We start from the raw sequence: 13,775 nt of genomic DNA, 5'->3' as shown, positions 1-13,775 counted from the left end.
AAGCTGAGCCCAGGGGTGACACAGTTTGCATACAGCTGCGTGCAGGAGCACGTGGTGTGGAGCACGCCGCAGTTCTGGGAGGCCATGTTCTACGGGGACGTGCAGACCCACATCCGGGCCCTTTATCTGGAGCCTGCGGAGGACCGAGACTCCTTCTCGGTGTGTGGGGGCTCCCTGGGCCGGGGAATGGGCGGGCCTGGCTCTCGCTCACCTGTGGCCCTGCGGCAGGTAGGGGAGGCGCCTGTGCAGGAGGACGAGCGTTCTGCCCTGGACGTGGCGTCTGAGCAGAGGCGCCTGTGGCCCACGCTGAGCCGAGAGAAGCAGCAGGAGCTGGTGCAGAAGGAGGAGAGCACCGTCTTCAGCCAGGCCATCCACTACGCCAACCGCATGAGCTACCTGCTCCTGCCCCTGGACAGCAGCAAGAGCCGCCTGCTTCGGGAGCGCGCGGGGCTGGGCGAGCTTGAGAGCGCCAGCAACAGCCTCGTCACCAACAGGTGAGGCCTGGCCCGGGGTGGGGAAGGGCGGCGTGGGCCTCAGGCCGGGGCGGGTGCCCACTGTGCCCCTCCCTGGCCAGCATGGCGGGCAGCGTGGCGGAGAGCTATGACACGGAGAGCGGCTTCGAGGACGCAGAGACCTGTGACGTGGCCGGGGCTGTGGTCCGCTTCATCAACCGCTTTGTGGACAAGGTCTGCACAGAGAGTGGGGTCACCAGCGACCACCTCAAGGGGCTGCATGTCATGGTGCCAGGTACGGGGTCTGGGCCTGGAAACGCTCCCCTTGGGTGGGCGGGCCCAGGCCTGGACGTGAGAACCGCTCTCCCCCAGACATCGTCCAGATGCACATCGAGACCCTGGAGGCTGTGCACAGAGAGAGCAAGAGGCTGCCCCCCATCCAAAAGGTGAGGGGGCGCCCCGGGGGGCGGGCCCAGGACCCGGCCGTGTCCTGAGGCACCACTCCCCTCTCCAAACAGCCCAAACTGCTTCGGCCACGCCTGCTGCCTGGAGAGGAGTGTGTGCTGGACGGCCTTCGCGTTTACCTGTTGCCCGACGGGCGAGAGGAGGGCGCAGGGGGCCCTGGAGGCGGCCCTGCACTGCTGCCGGCCGAGGGCGCCGTTTTCCTCACCACGTACCGGGTCATCTTCACGGGGATGCCCACCGACCCCCTGGGTGAGCCTCGGGGCCTCTGCAGCCACCCCACCCTCGCTTCCCCTCTCCTCCCAGGTCCCTGGGCGAGCGGGACTTTCTCTGCCCCTCCCTCTCCCGTCTCAGGGGTGGGGGGTCTGTGGAGACCAGCTGTTGTCTACCTGTCCCTGCCTGCCCCGGCTGCCCCGTAGCTCTGGTCCCCTGAGGCTCTGTGACCCCCTTCACTCCCTCTGACTCCGCACCCGGCCTGTTCCAGTGGGGGAGCAGGTGGTGGTCCGCTCCTTCCCGGTGGCTGCGTTGACCAAGGAGAAGCGCGTCAGCGTCCAGACCCCTGTGGACCAGCTCCTGCAGGACGGGCTGCAGCTGCGTTCCTGCACTTTCCAGGTGGGCGGGGCCTGAGGGCCCCTCGTGCTGTCCTCACGGGCGGGCAGTGACGCCGGCACCGAGCCTCTATGGCCCTGACTCTGCAGGGGCCGTGGCGCCTCAGCTTGGGGTCCTCTGCCCATGCCACGTGCTGGCCATTGGGGCTCTCCGTCTCGTGTGTGAGGCTGGACCCCAGGATCCGGATCGAGAGTGCTGCGTGAGCACGCCTGACTGAAACCCCTGCAGACGGGATGCACACAAAGATCGGGGCGTCCGTCTCTAGCTGCGTGCAGTTTGGGGAGCAGACCCTCCGTTAGCCTTGTGTCCTTGGGGTGCTCCCTCAGGGGTGTCCGTCTCTGGACGCAGAGACGAGACTGACCTTCACGATCCCATGGTAGACCCAGCCGCCTTCTCCGGGGCCCGTCTGGCCATAGGGCTCTCAGCCGTCCACCCTATTCGAAACACTTGTGTTCCGCTGATGCAGCGTGGGCTGTCCCGGAGGCCTGTCTGCCTTGGTGGCTGGGCTCAGGCCCACAGGCCGTCCAGCCTCTGAGGCCCTCCTCTCTGACGCAGCTGCTGAAGATGGCATTTGACGAAGAGGTGGGGTCTGACAGCGCTGAGCTCTTCCGCAAGCAGCTGCACAAGCTGCGGTACCCCCCAGACATCAGAGGCACGTTCGCACTCAGCCTGGGTTCTGCCCACACCCCCGGCCGGCCGCCCCGTGCCAACAAGGACAAGGGACCTTCCTTCAGGTAGGGAACTGGGCCCAAAGGCCAGGACACTGTGTCCCCTTGGTCATCTCATCTCTGTGGCCGTGCTCTCCCACCCCCCAGGACCCTGTCCAGGAACCTGGTGAAGAACGCCAAGAAGACTATCGGGCGGCAGTATGTCACTCGGAAGAAGTACAACCCCCCGAGCTGGGAGCACCGGGGCCAGCCGCCCCCCGAGGACCAGGAGGACGAGATCTCTGGTGGGGGTGGGGAGCCCTGGGTGGTGTGGGTGAAGGTCTTCACGTGGAGGGTAGGGGACCTGGGAGGCCTGTGAGTGACGAGCCGTGTGTGCCTGGTCTGCCCCAGTGTCGGAGGAGCTGGAGCCCAGCACGCTGACCCCGTCCTCGGCCTTGAAGCCCTCGGACCGCATGACCATGAGCAGCCTGGTGGAGCGGGCGTGCTGCCGGGACTACCAGCGCCTGGGGCTGGGCACGCTGAGCAGCAGCCTGAGCCGAGCCAAGTCTGAGCCCTTCCGGATCTCCCCGGTGAACCGCATGTACGCCATCTGCCGCAGGTGAGCCCTGGCGCAGCCCCGGGGCGCTGGCTGCGGGTCCACGGTGGCTTTGCCGCTGCCCTCACCCGCCGCCGCTGCCTCCTCGCAGCTACCCCGGGTTGCTGATCGTGCCCCAGAGCGTCCAGGACAACGCTCTGCAGCGCGTCTCCCGCTGCTACCGCCAGAACCGCTTTCCGGTGGTCTGCTGGCGCAGCGGGCGCTCCAAGGCTGTGCTTCTGCGCTCTGGAGGCCTGCACGGCAAGGGTGTCGTAGGTCTATTCAAGGCCCAAAATGCGCCTTCTCCAGGTAGGCGCCCTGCTCCTGCTATGGCCTCGCCCCGCCCCGCCCTCGCCCCGCCCTCGCCCCGCCTCGCCCCGCCCCGCCCCGCCCCCGCCCCGCCCCCTCGCCCCGCCCCCGCCCCGCCCCAGCGCCTGGCCCCGCCCCAGGGCCCAGGGCCCGACCCCTACCTCCGCCTCCCCCGCCAGGCCAGTCCCAGGCCGACTCCAGCAGCCTGGAACAGGAGAAGTACCTGCAGGCTGTAGTCAGCTCCATGCCGCGTTACGCGGATGCATCCGGCCGCAACACGCTCAGCGGCTTCTCCTCCGCCCACATGGGCAGCCATGGTGAGTGTGTTTGGACGGGAGGACTTGGGGGCAGTGGCGGCATTTACGGAGGGCAGGCCCAAGGGGGCAGTGTCTGGGTAGTGGGACCAGGTAAGTGTCCTGAGGCCCTGCTCTGACCACTCCTTCGGGGGTTTGCAGAGGCGGCAGTAGGCCCAGGGCATGCACCAGGGGCAATCCTGGGCCCTGCCCCTCACCCTCAGGACGCAGGTGCCAGGTGACCGGGGAGGTGCTCAGTGGCGCAGGAGAGCTTGTGAGGCTGTGCACGGGGGATGGTTTCCTGGGGTGGGGACGCTGTTGGGGGTGGTGAGCCGCGTGAGTATCTGGCACTGAGAGAGGATTCTAGACACACACCCAGGAGGGCCCCAGGGCCTGCAGGCAGGGGATGGGTGTATGCTGGCAGGAGCAGCCTCCCCAGGGGTCTTGCTCCAAGGCAGTCACCTCTACGTTGCGCTTCCCCTCCCCCAGCCCCATCCGGCGCCCTGACCCCCTCCTCGAGGCCCTGTGCTGGCCTCCCCTTGCCCTGGCCCCGTCTCCCTCCCCAGCTCCCCTCCTGGACCCTCCCGATGCTCTGGCCTCTTCTGCTTTGCTCTCTTGGCCACTGGGCCTCCTCTGGCTGCCACGTGACCCCTGTTGCTCCTCTGTGCTTGGGGCTTGGTGGTCAGAGGCCTCTCAGTCTGTGCTTGGAGGGCTCATCTGCCCGCTCGAGGCACGAGGTCCGGGAAGCTGCCCACCCTTGGCCTGACTGTGGCCCAGATGCTGGCCTGAACCGACCACTGCCTGTTCCTCAGATGTGGTGACCGTGTCCACCTGGGACCTGTGCACACCTGGCACTGCCCTGGCGGCTGTGTGTGCAGTCGGCAGAGGTCACATGGGGGTCACTTCTCTGTGAGGACCCCCCTTACCCTGTGTGGTACAGGGGTCACACCAGGGGTCACTTGTCGCTCAGGCCTTCCTGGTTGCCTCCCTCCCTGCAGACTTGTCTGCACTTTCCTCTGCGGTGGCTCTAGCTGCCAGGCGCTGGGCCCTCAGGTGGGCTCCCTGCAGACTCGTCTGCGCTTTCCTCTGCGGTGGCTCTAGCTGCCAGGCGCTGGGCCTCAGGTGGGCTCCCTGCAGACTCGTCTGCGCTTTCCTCTTCGGTGGCTCTAGCTGCCAGGCGCTGGGCCTCAGGTGGGCTCCCTGCAGACTCGTCTGCGCTCTCCTCTGCGGTGGCTCTAGCTGCCAGGCGCTGGGCCTCAGGTGGGCTGCCTGCAGACTCGTCTGCGCTCTCCTCTGCGGTGGCTCCGGCTGCCAGGCGCTGGGCCTCAGGTGGGCTCCCTGCAGACTTGTCTGCGCTTTCCTCTGCGGTGGCTCTGGCTGCCAGGCGCTGGGCCTCAGGTGGGCCCCCTGCAGACTCGTCTGCGCTTTCCTCTGCGGTGGCTCTGGCTGCCAGGCGCTGGGCCTCAGGTGGGCTCCCTGCAGACTCGTCTGTGCTTTCCTCTGCGGTGGCTCCAGCTGCCAGGCGCTGGGCCTCAGGTGGGCTCGGGGCTGGTGGCACCGCCTGTCGGCCCAGCCTTCCAGAAGCCCAAGCATCTTCCTTGATTCTTCCGCCGCCCACTCTTGACTCCTGTGAGCTCACCACCCACGTCTGCAGCCCTCCCTGCGGTCAGTTGCCCCCACCCTGAGGCACAGGACCTGTGTCGGCTGTGGAAACAGGCGGTCCCACTGTCCTGGTGGTGGTTAATGGGGATGCCGACCTAGGGAGGCCCAGCTTTGGCATCCACCCTTCTAAAGGGCCACATACCTCACCCATGTCGTTTCTCTGCTGGGACCGTCGCTTTCTAGTTATTAGTTTTCCATCCTTCAGTACGTTTATGGTCGTGCTGTCTTGCCTTCTGTGCCCTCCAGAGAGTCTGAGCAGCCCCTGCAGGCAGCAAGCACCCTCTCCACAGGGCCGCTCGTCCCCTGGTGCCTGGGTTTCCCCTAATGGTGCTTGTGGGGCTGCTGCTTGGTGCCCCCCAAGCTCTGGGCATGGGCCGTGCCCGCATTGCCCGGGGTGGACGGGCTCAGCTCACCTCCTCTGTACACGGTTCCGGCTCAGACTCTGTCATGAAGACACAGCGTGCTTGCTGTGGGTGGCGGTGCTTCTGCCTGCAGCGGGGTAGGCTGCCTTCACGCTCACCTCCAGTGGCCCGCACCCGGCTCAGAGGAGGGGCGGGGCTTGGTGCTGGCTTTGGAACCCAGAGGCCAGTGCAGAGCCTCGTCCTGCCAGCTCCCTGCACGTCCAGCACTCGAGCCTCGAGCCTGCCTGTGTCCTGGATTGAACCAGCCTCGGAGGTCCCAGGCTGGGGGCTGCCTCCTCTCTGGGCCGCACTTCTTGGTCATCTCCTGCTGCTGTGTGCCTGGCAGGGAGTGCTGGGTGGCCACGTCATGAGCAGCCCTGGCAGTGTCCATGGGCTGAGGGTGCAGAGGAGGCCCAGTGTCCTGCCTGTTCTCTCCCCTCTCTACCTACCGTTGGGTCCTCTGTTCCCTGGGGGCCCAGAGGATCTTGGTGCTGACCCCCACTGTCTCTGTCTCCCCGGGGCTTCCTGGGGGTTTGGGGCAACCCAGCCCTGCACCCAGTCTCCTCGGGCCATACTTCCCCCCTTGCTGGGCGCCCCCCAGGCCTGGGGCCAGGTCTGAGCTTTCTCTCTGCTGTACCCCCAGTGCCCAGCCCCAGAGCCAGGGTCACCACGCTGTCCAACCCCATGGCGGCCTCGGCCTCCAGACGGACTGCGCCCCGAGGTACCGTACTGGCCACTCAGGCCGGCTCCCCCACACCTGGCCCCGATGGTCCCCGTGGGACTGAGTGGTCATGGGCACTAACGTCCCCATGTCTGGCACTAACGGCCCCACTTGACAGACTGGTGTAACCCAGCCCTCCCCACGGCCCTGGGCACTAACAGCCTGATGCCCCGAGTCCCGCCCTTGCCCTTCCTGGGAGCTCAGCCCTAGGTAAGTGGTGCCCTGGCCCCGGTCTGGCGCTTACCTGGCTTCTCTGTGCAGGTAAATGGGGCAGCGTCCGGGCCAGTGGGCGCAGTGGTGGGCTCAGCACTGATGTGGGCTCCCGGCTAGCCGGCGTGGGCCCCCCCCAGGCCAACGGGGCCCCTCCTGAGCCAGGCTTTCTGCGGCCGCAGCGTGCAGCCCTCTATATCATTGGAGACAAAGCCCAGCTGAAGGTGACTGGGATGGGGTCCCAGGGCCGGGTGGGGATGTGAGGTCTGGGCCCGCCTTACACAGATGGCCTCTCCCAGGGTGTGCGGCCAGACCCCCTGCAGCAGTGGGAGCTGGTGCCCATCGAGGTGTTTGAGGCGCGGCAGGTGAAGGCGAGTTTCAAGAAGCTGCTGAAGGCCTGCGTCCCTGGCTGTCCTGCCACCGAGCCCAGTCCCGCCTCCTTCCTGCGCTCACTGGAAGACTCAGAGTGGCTCATCCAGGTCTCTCCCCTGCCCTGACCCTGCTGTGGGGGGTGGCACCGGGAGGGGGTGCAGAAGCCACGGGGAGGGACTGTCCAGTGGCCACCTGGCTGTTTGCCCCCCAGTTATCTAGGGCCACAAGTGGGTGGGGTCTGGACTTGCTCATTGGCTTTGGGAGGAGGTCATGGCTGTTTCCCAGTGGTGGGAGGTGGACAGGGGCGGAGGCCAGGGCCCGGCCGTGTGGGCGCCCAGTGCTCTGTCCTGGTGGGACTGGGCGTGTCAGGGAGGGCCTTCCGGCCCAAAAGGCGCTGACAGGTGAGCGGGAGGAGGGACGCACCCCTGCGCCCTTTGGGCCTGTCCAGCCTTCCCACGGCACAGGCTGTCCCCTAGCGGGGGCCTGCACAACCACCTCTTCTGTGGATGTGTGGGGCCTGGGGGCCTGGGAGGTGCTGAGGGGTGCGGGTCCCTGCAGATCCACAAGCTGCTGCAGGTGTCGGTGCTGGTGGTGGAGCTCCTGGACTCGGGCTCCTCCGTCCTGGTGAGCCTGGAGGACGGCTGGGACATCACCACGCAGGTGCGCGGAAGGGGGTCAGGGACATGGCGCAGGTGCGCGGAAGGGGGTCAGGGACATGGCGCAGGTGCGCGGGGGTGCGGGGACATCACGCAGGTGCGCGGAAGGGGTGCGGGGACATCACCACGCAGGTGCGCGGGGGTGCGGGGACATCACGCGGGGGTGGGGGGACATCACGCAGGTGCGCGGAAGCGGGGCGGGGACATGGCGCAGACGCGGGGGTGCGGGGACATCACCACGCAGGTGTGCGGAAAGGGGGTGGGGACGGCGCAGGTGCGCGGAAGGGGGGCGGGGACATCGTGCAGGTGCGCGGAAGGGGTGCGGGGACATGGCGCGGGGGTGCGGGGACATCTCCACGCAGGTGCGCGGGGGTGCGGGGACATCACGCAGGTGCGCGGAAGGGGGGCGGGGACATAACCACGCAGGCGCGGAAGCGGGGCGGGGACACGCAGGCGCGCAGGGCGGGTGCCCGCGTCTGCTGACCCTCGCTGCTGCCGGCAGGTCGTGTCCCTGGTGCAGCTGCTCTCTGACCCCTTCTACCGCACCCTGGAGGGCTTCCGTCTGCTAGTGGAGAAGGAGTGGTTGTCCTTTGGCCATCGCTTCAGCCACCGCGGGGCCCACACCCTAGCTGGGCAGAGCAGTGGCTTCACTCCAGTCTTCCTGCAGTTCCTGGACTGTGTACACCAGGTGAGTGGGTGGCCGTGGCTGGGGGCTGTGCGTGCTGACCGCTCTCCGCTGACCCCTGATTGCACACAGATCCACCTGCAGTTCCCAATGGAGTTCGAGTTCAGCCCTTTCTACCTCAAGTTCCTTGGCTACCACCACGTGTCCCGCCGCTTCCGGACCTTCCTGCTGGACTCGGACTATGAACGCATTGAGCTTGGTACGGGGCAGGGCGGGTGGGTACGGGAGGTGGTGGTGGCGGCCGGGAGACCACGGGGGTGGGCGCGGTCCGCGGTGGAGGGCGTGGTCAGCAGGCCGGCGCTGCCCCCCAACCCGCCCGCAGGGTTGCTTTACGAGGAGAAGGGGGACCGCCGGGCCCCGCAGGCCTGCCGCTCGGTGTGGGAGTACGTGGAGCGGCTGAGCAAGCGGACGCCCGTGTTTTACAACTACATGTACGCGCCGGAGGACGCGGAGGTGAGCCGGGCCCCGGGCGAGGTGGCCGGGCCCCTCCACGCCCAGTGCTCACGCCAGGCCCGCCCCCAGGTCCTGCGGCCCTACAGCAACGTGTCCAACCTGAAGGTGTGGGACTTCTACACCGAGGAGACGCTGGCCGAGGGCCCCCCCTACGACTGGGAACTGGCGCAGGGGCCCCCTGAGCCCCCGGAGGAAGAGCGGCCAGATGGGGGTGCCCCCCAGAGCAGGCGCCGGGTGGTGTGGCCCTGCTATGACAGCCGGCCCAGAGCCCAGCCCGACGCCATCTCCCGGCTCCTGGAGGTGCGTGTGGCCCCGGGGACTGGGAGTGGGCTCCCCCACCCCCCACTGGCCTGCAGTGCCCACCCTGACTGCTGTCTGCAGGCAGCGGTGACCGAGGCTGTGGGGAACCCCCCAGTCTGAGGAAGGTTTGGAGTCACCCTAAGGGCTGGCGGGGTTTTCGCAGAGCCTGTGTCCTCTCTAGAGCCCTGCGTTCTCCTTCCTGGCTGTGCACACCCCCGTGTGGACGGCGCTCTGCTGGACTCCAGCTGCCTGGTGTCTCTTCAGAGAAGCTTGGGGTGGACTCTCAGGTCGCTCTTGTTCTCTGTCTGCCAGACCTGGCGGGTGCGCCCTGGAATAGAGGGGGCTGTGCGGTGGGCGGAGCCTCCCGCCCCGCCCTTGGCTGGGTGGCTTCGGGATTTCTTGGCGTCCTGAGCTGCTGCTTCCTGTGTGGAGAGCGGGCAGCGGTGAGGAGCGAGCAGGCTGTAATGTATGTTGAGAACCAGCACTGGCAGCCTGCCATCCAGGGTTTGGGGGAGCCTGGGTCCTGGCTCTGTGGGTGAAGGGGGCTCACAGGCGCAGAGAGCGGCCTGTCCTCTCCCCGCATGCTACTTGCAGTCTTGGAGTTGGCCTCCGAGACCAGCGTCTGTTTGGCGTGTCCTGTCTGTGCTGCCTTCACTTCTGACTGGTCTGTGTCCTTCCAGTTAAGGTGAGCTCCTGGTACTCATGTGGTTAGGTTTTCTCTTCACCCATTTCTGTCTTTCATTGGACTTCTTGGTCTATTTTTATTTGTATTTTCACGTCTAAATTTTTCTCTTTATTAAAAAAATTTTTTTTTAATCTAGTTGGGGGATAAGTACAGCCCTGTGTTAGCCTCTGCTGTGCAACACTGTGGATCCGGCAAAAGCATTTACACTTAATCACTGATGCGTGCTGGGTTTTTCTGGTGGCTCAGAGGGTGAAGAATCCTCCTGCAGTGCAGGAGACCCAGGTTTGATCCCTGAGTCGGGAAGATCCCCTGGGGAAGGAGACGGCTGTCCACTCCAGTGTTCTTGTCTGGAGAATCCCACGGACAGAGGACTGCAAAGAGTTGGACACAGCCGAGCAGCTGACACTTTGACGCTGATGTGCAGCCTGCCCTCGGCTCGCTCTCCTCGTTTGCTCTGCTCTTGCTGCTGCTGTCCTGGCGGTCGAGCACCGTTGCTCCCCGTTAGCAGCACCGCGTGGCTCTGAGCTGTGTCTCTGCTGCACTTGGAGCGGCCGTCAGCAACTGCAGCCGCAGGTCTTCTGGGACTGAGTTGTGCCCACAGCCCTGCCCCGCGGAGTGCTCGCTGCTGTCGCTGCCCGTCTTACCCCACCTGAGCTGTCAGCGCTCAGCGTGGGTGACGAGGGCCCGCCTGTCTGCCGCGCGGTGACTCCTCCTCTCCCTGCAGGTCTGCTGCTGCGTCGCTGCTCTTCAGCCTGAACTTTTCTCTCTGATACTTACGTATGGATTTTATTTATTTGGTTGTGGGGGCTCAGTATTTGTGGCACACGGGCTCAGTTGCCCTGCAGCACGTAGGATCTTAGTTCCCCAAGCAGGAATTGAACATGTGTCGTCTGCATTGCAAGGCAGGTTCTTAACCACTGGACCACCAGGGAAGGCCCTGAAGAACTTTTAATGTTTCTTGTAAATCAAATCTGCTAGGGATAAATTCCCCCAGGTTTTTTTTTCACTTGAAAATCTCTTTATTGTGCCTTTTTAATTTTTTTATTTTCACCATTTCTTTTTTCCGAAGTACAGTTAAGTTACATTGTGGTGTTGCGGGTGTATAATAGAGTGATTTGGGTGCATCTGTATATGAAAGTGTCAGTCGCTCAGTCGTGTCTGACTTTGTGCAACCCCATGGTCTGTATAGCCCGTCAGGCTCCTCTGTCCGTGGGATTCTCCAGGCAAGAATCCTGCAGTGGGTTGCCATTCCCTTCTCCAGGGGATTTCTGCAACCCAGGGATTGAACCTGGGTCTCCTGCATTACAGGCAGAGTTTTTACTGTCTGAGCCACCAGGAAAGCGTATACGTGTATAGTAGGTTCTCTTCCATTGCGGTTTTCACAGGATGCGGCGTGGCTCCCTGTGCTGTGCAGGTCCTTGCTGATCACTGTTTTACACAGACAGAGCGTGCCCGCTAATCCACACTCCTGACTCGCCCCGCCTCTCAGCCCCTTGGAGACCGAGCTTGTTTTCTGTCTGTGAGTCTGTTTCTGTTGTGTAAGTCAGTCCACTTACGTAACTTTTTAGATCCCACATTTAAGTGACATCAAATGGTACTTTCTGTCTCTGACTTAGTTTCACTTAGTATGATAATCTCTAGGCCCATCCATGTTGCTGCAGGGGCGTCACTTCATGCTCTGCGTGGCCGAGTGGTGCTCCACCGTGTGTGCGAGCCACACTGTTAGCCGTCCATCTGCTGATGGACATTTACGGGGTTTCCATGTAGACTATCGCAGATTCTGCTGAAGTCAGTCCTGGGGTGCGTGTGTCTTTTCTGGACGTGTGCCGGGGTGCGATTGCAGGGTCACGTGGTGGCTCTGCTGTTGTCTTTTAAGGAGCCTCCGCACTGTTCTCCGTAGCGGCCGCACCAGTTTACATCCCGCCAGCAGTGGGGCTGGGCTCCCTCTTCCCCACACCCTCCCAACATTTACTAGTTCCAGAATTTTTCACGATGGCCTTTCTGACTGGTGTGAGGTGGGACCTTACTATAGTTTTGATTTGCATTTTTCTAATAATTGGTAACAGTGATACTGAGCATCTTTTCACGAGCCTGTTGCTCATATCCATGTCTTCTTTGGAGAAATGTCTATTTAGGTCTGTTCATTTTTTGATTTGTTTTATTTTTTGGCTGCGTGGCTTTGTTGCAGCGAGTAGGGGTTGCTCTTGCTTGCAGTGAGGAGGCTTCCCACTGTGGAGGCTCCTCCCATGCGGAACGGGGGCTCCAGGCACACGGGCTTCCGCAGTCGCAGCCTGAGGCTCAGTGCTTGTGGCTCTGTGGCTGCAGCAAGTGGGGTCTTCCCAGATGACAGACCGAGTCTGTGTCCCCTGCGTTTGCAGGTGGGTTCCCAGCCACTGGAGACCAGGGAAGTTCTGCCGTTCACATTTTGCTGTCTTAGGGTTTTGTCCCAACCTTGTGTATATTATCAACGTGAAATTTTCAAAACTGATGCTTTGTGAAGTTTTGAGTGAAGAATTTTTCAGTGGATCTTACGCAGATGCTGTCTTTGATTGTCTAAGTGATATATGCACTAATGTCTCAGAAGATGATAGTTCTTCAGAATACAGTTCTGTTCAGATGATGTGAATATTAGATCAACGAAAGCCAAAAAAACCTTCAAAAAAACCTTAGTGATTGATTCTGAAACGGGAAGTGAAAATGAAACTCATGGTACTGGAGAACGCGCCTTTGCTTCTACAGAAGAGTGGATTGGAAACAGTGCGCGGAAATCAGCTTCACAGGCGGGCCGTAACCTGCCAAGTGCGAAGAAGCAGGTGACGTTTTGGCCAGCCGCACTATAAAACCACTGGCCGCAGGCGTTCGTTTCTGCAGACACTGGCCCTGTCAGGAATGAGCCAACAGCGCCGACAGCCCCAGTCCCAGAGCGCGTGGCGTCTTCCCCGCTGGCCGGGATCTGCAGCGTCTCCCCTCGGTGTCTCGCGGTTCTCCGCGTAGGGCCCTCCGCCTCCGCGGGCAGGTGCACTCCTGGGTGTTGCGCTCTTCTTGGTGCAGCGGCAAACAGCAGTGTTCCCTTCGTTGCTCTCTCTCTGCTTTCCTTCTTGAAAGGGTGTTTTCCTCCGATGCAGAACTCTAGGTTGACAACTGTGGGCCCTGGCAGTTAAAAGGCGTCCTTCCAGGCTCTTCTGCTGGCGATGTTTCTGAGTGCGGACGCTCCTTCTCACCCTTGTAAACTGTCTGTGACGTCAGCCTTTTTCCCTGACTGCCTTTCCGGTCTCCTCTCCATTTTGACTCGTTTACTTGTGGCCGCGCTCTTCTCCAGCTGCGGTGTGCAGGCTTCTCAGTGCAGCGGCCTCCTCGCTGCCGAGCTCGGCTCTGGAGCACAGACAGGCTCTGTAGTGGTGGCGCCTGGCCTTCGTGGCTCTGGGGCGTGTGGAGCCTCTGGACCGGGGCTCAGGCCTGTGTGTCCCGCGCTGGCGGTCGGATTTCTCAGCACTAGGCCCCCGGGGAGCCTTTCTCTTCACCTTCAGTGAAGTTGGCCATCATGTTGGCTTTCCTGTGTGTGTGTTCTGCTTAGAGCTCTTGAAGTGTCTTAGACGTTGTGGGGTGATGGTTTTAATCAAATATACTAGATTTTAGACCATTATTTCTTTAAAACGTTTTTCCTCTATGATGACTCCCTCGTTTCTCCTCTGACTTCCTTGCCCCGTAGCTCATTGAGGCTCTGCGGGCTTTTCGTCTGCAGCTCACGTTGCACGATTTGTATTCCCTGCTTTCAAGCCCACTGCTCTTTTCCTTCTTATGTTTAAAATGCTCTGAAGCTTATTTAATGAATTTTCTATTTTAGATATTAAGAGTTTTCAGCTCTAGAGTTTCCATTTTCTTTAGTTTTTTTCTCGCTAGAGATTCCCCATCTTCTCAACCGTTAGGTTCACCTTGAAGTCTTAAATGTACTTACAATTGCTTTGAACTTCTTGTATGCTACTTGAGCATCTAGTTCATTTCTGGGTCTTCTGTTTCACTTTCCTCTGACGATGCTTCTTCTCTCCCTGCCTTCATGCTTGTCTAAGAACTGTTGTGAGCTGGACATTGTTGAAGATCAGGATCTCTTTGTCTTCGTTCAGGGTCATGGGTTTTCTTCCTCCTGGCACTCAGTGACCTGGTGGGTCAGCTTGGTCTTTTCAGGGGCTGTTCTTACGCTTTGTTAGGCAGCTGTTCAGTTCAGTCACTCAGTAGTGTCCCACTCTTCATGACCCCATGAATCGC

At 62.2% G+C, this 13,775-nt stretch overlaps 1 protein-coding gene across 7 annotated transcripts in view; it reads left to right on the top strand.

Moving 5' to 3' along the window:
• Positions 1-13,775, top strand: part of SBF1 (SET binding factor 1) — a 31,041-nt gene that overhangs the window by 11,522 nt on the left and 5,744 nt on the right. For 3 of the 7 annotated variants that reach the window (XM_070790667.1, XM_070790664.1, XM_070790663.1), the window contains 19 exons: positions 1-159; positions 229-494; positions 575-747; positions 825-898; positions 971-1,166; positions 1,399-1,526; positions 2,079-2,257; positions 2,339-2,475; positions 2,582-2,789; positions 2,878-3,074; positions 3,254-3,391; positions 6,074-6,151; positions 6,413-6,585; positions 6,661-6,840; positions 7,292-7,393; positions 7,892-8,077; positions 8,147-8,273; positions 8,397-8,527; positions 8,597-8,827. In XM_070790667.1, the coding sequence (XP_070646768.1) occupies positions 1-159; positions 229-494; positions 575-747; positions 825-898; positions 971-1,166; positions 1,399-1,526; positions 2,079-2,257; positions 2,339-2,475; positions 2,582-2,789; positions 2,878-3,074; positions 3,254-3,391; positions 6,074-6,151; positions 6,413-6,585; positions 6,661-6,840; positions 7,292-7,393; positions 7,892-8,077; positions 8,147-8,273; positions 8,397-8,527; positions 8,597-8,827 (3,063 nt within the window). Of the gene's footprint in view, positions 495-574; positions 748-824; positions 899-970; positions 1,167-1,398; positions 1,527-2,078; positions 2,258-2,338; positions 2,476-2,581; positions 2,790-2,877; positions 3,075-3,253; positions 3,392-6,073; positions 6,152-6,412; positions 6,586-6,660; positions 6,841-7,291; positions 7,394-7,891; positions 8,078-8,146; positions 8,274-8,396; positions 8,528-8,596; positions 8,828-13,775 lie in introns of all 7 variants that reach the window. The other 4 variants (XM_070790669.1, XM_070790666.1, XM_070790665.1 and 1 more) reach the window with 3 other exon arrangements.

The sequence above is a fragment of the Bos indicus genome, chromosome 5 (assembly GCF_029378745.1).
Source record: "Bos indicus isolate NIAB-ARS_2022 breed Sahiwal x Tharparkar chromosome 5, NIAB-ARS_B.indTharparkar_mat_pri_1.0, whole genome shotgun sequence".
In the NCBI taxonomy this organism is placed as follows: domain Eukaryota; kingdom Metazoa; phylum Chordata; class Mammalia; order Artiodactyla; family Bovidae; genus Bos; species Bos indicus.
The sequence above is the reverse complement of the archived record's forward strand: the minus strand, read 5'-3'. Positions and strand labels throughout refer to the sequence as shown.